The 2745-nt window shown below is 50.6% G+C and overlaps 1 protein-coding gene across 1 annotated transcript; it reads right to left on the bottom strand.

Moving 5' to 3' along the window:
• Nucleotides 1–393: 393 nt before the first annotated feature.
• On the bottom strand, nucleotides 394–2352 carry LOC133557116 (uncharacterized). Its single transcript, XM_061907363.1, has 4 exons — nucleotides 2231–2352; nucleotides 1276–1422; nucleotides 1042–1171; nucleotides 394–969 (listed from the first exon to the last, which is right to left on the bottom strand). The coding sequence occupies exons 1-4, from the start codon at nucleotides 2282–2284 to the stop codon at nucleotides 650–652; spliced, it is 651 nt and encodes a 216-aa protein (XP_061763347.1). The 5' UTR covers nucleotides 2285–2352; the 3' UTR covers nucleotides 394–649.
• Between the last annotated feature and the right edge of the window lie 393 nt (nucleotides 2353–2745).

A 2745-nucleotide genomic window follows, 5' to 3' on the forward strand; every position in this document is an offset into this window, starting at 1 on the left:
ATATATATATATATATATATATATATATATATATATATATATATATATATATATGTATGTATATACACACACACACACTCCGTTTCCATATGAGTTGGGAAATTGTGTTAGATGTAAATATAAACGGAATACAATGATTTGCAAATTTTTTCCACCCCATATTCAGTTGAATATGCTACAAAGGCAACATATTTGATGTTCAAACTCATAAACTTGATTTTTTTTTTTTGCAAATAATAATTAACTTAGAATTTCATGGCTGTAACGCTATGATTAAACCTGCAGTTAATAATCCAGAGACGCAGGGATGGATCAAGTTCAATGCCAAAAATTGGGTATCTTCAACGATGGGGACATTAAGAGATCATTATAAAAAAGCACTGGATCTTGAAATGGCCAAAATAAAAAATTTTATTGGTCAAGAATGGAGAACCGCCTTCCAGACGGCCTCTACATGGGCCAGGAAACATCTGGGGCGCAGACTTCTGGGGGACACTCTCCGGTTGGCCGAGGCACAGATCCTCTCGGCCTTCGCGGACCTCCATGAGGTGGGGCTCCCTGCCCGACCTCCGCCGCCACCACCACGGCAGACCACTGTTTTGGTATCGGCGGGCACCAACACGGACCCCGTCGGCCGAGACCGGGCCCCTCATGTGGTACCATCAGGAGATCCTCCTGCACAGGTTTTCACCCGGGTCTCGGTGGCCACCAGCACCGACGCCATCTGCCCAGACTGGTCTCTTGTGGCGCAACGGGAGGCGGGCCCTCCAACACAGGTGACCCCCATCAGCTTCCCCCGCCTGTCACCCGCTCCTCCAGTTGCTGAGCCACCCAAAGAGCAGAGAGTGACACGACACATCAACCGGTGCAGCAGGCCCGCGGACGACACCATCCAGGAGGACCCGTCCAGCCAGCCTCCTCCTGCACGCCCCACAACGCCCCCTCCGAGCGCTCCTCCAAGACGTGAGGCTGTAGTGATGGTATACAGGGAGGATCAACAACAGGATACCCCCAGCTTGACCCAGGACATCCAGAACTCACCACAGGAGTCCACCAGATCCTTGGAAGCCCTGCTGATCGACCTCCAGGACAAAGAACAAACACGGGTCCCACAGCCTCTGCTTCGGCCCTCACCAAACCCGGCCACGCCCCCTGGCTTGTCCCAGGTCACCTGGTACACGGACGAGGAGGCATCACCACACCAGGAAGTACGACAACAGTCATCACGTGAGTCTACTTCCCCGGTGACCCCTCTTGTTGACTATCCAGACTCACCTTTGCAAGAAGAGCCTGGGCGACATCATTCAACTCCGTCCTCTCCTCCTCCTCACACGCCTCCGGATTGGTCCCATCTTTTCCCGGGGCTGCCAAAAAAGGTGACACGACAGGAACCCCCTGTCCCAGATTCTCCAACTGTTCCCTCTGTGTCTCAAAGTGTAGATCAAACAGTACAGGATGTTAATCGTGCACCCCCTAACAAACCCACTAGACACATCAACACACTTAAAAAAATGGTGGATTGGAAGGTGCTGGTCAACAAGAGGGTCTTGTTGATCGGCGACTCCAATCTCGCCCTTTTACCACCCTTTCACACACCTGACCTCCAAATTGACAGTTACCCGGGGGCCAACTTCCGCCACGCGGAGGCCATCCTGTTAAAGGCCAAAGTTACTGTCCAGGTAGACATGCTGGTATTAGCGTTTGGGCTCAACAATCGTGAGCAAAAGGTGAAGGAGACGACTTTAAAGCAGCTCCAAGGTGCACTTAGGGCAGCCGCGGCTAGGTTCCCACATGCCCAAGTCATAATTCCCCTGGTGAATTATTCGGCATTATTGCCCGAGGAACAGAAAAGGAACCTCGAGCAGCTGACGACCGGGACTTTGAGACCCAAGTAGACCACATTCATTGGACCAGGGAAACGGCCAAGTCCATGCTCAGGGATTGGCTTAGCCATTTAAACTTGGGGTCCCCATAATCCCGACCGTTCGGGGGGGTAATAAGAATGTAATTAATTTGGCCTGTAATTTTACGCCAACCCCCTCACAGGTCTCCCTCCTTAACAAGGACCTCAACTTCATCCCTTCTACTAACATCAGTGGTGACTGGCACCATCAATTGAAATTTGACCTCCAGCACTACCATAGATGTGTCAAACTTGCAGTGTTCTATGAGAAACAGGACACTCTCAAGCCCAGACCCTTCACAGCCCGCTCCGACTGGGAGCCCTCACCTGGACTTTTGCCTCCGGAGTTTCAGGCTCTGGTCCATGCTGATGAGCGTCCATTGTTCGGCTCGGGCTGTGCACCTGTGGTCCCCCGCAATTTGACACGTGGAGAAGTTGAGGCTCTTGATAGTCTGAAAAATAACAAACATATTGGGATCAAACCAGCGGATAAGGGGAGCGCTGTTGTCATTTTTGACAGATCACAATATATATGGGAGGGCTCGCGACAGTTGAGTGACACCACTTATTATTCACCACTGTCGGAACCTATTTATCCCCATACCATCCCCATGGTAGAAAAGATTGTTCATAATCTTCTACTTAAAAAATGTATTAATGATAAACAAAAACAGTATCTCTTGGGGGAGCTGGATCCCCGAACCCGCAGATTTTACATGCTCCCTAAAATACACAAGGAGCCAGACAAGTGGAGCAAGCCCCACGAGATCCCTCCGGGCCGGCCCATTGTGTCTGACTGCGGGAGCGAAACATACAGAACGGCAGAGTTCATCGACTACTAT

Source organism: Nerophis ophidion, linkage group LG08 (assembly GCF_033978795.1).
Source record: "Nerophis ophidion isolate RoL-2023_Sa linkage group LG08, RoL_Noph_v1.0, whole genome shotgun sequence".
NCBI lineage: Eukaryota > Metazoa > Chordata > Actinopteri > Syngnathiformes > Syngnathidae > Nerophis > Nerophis ophidion.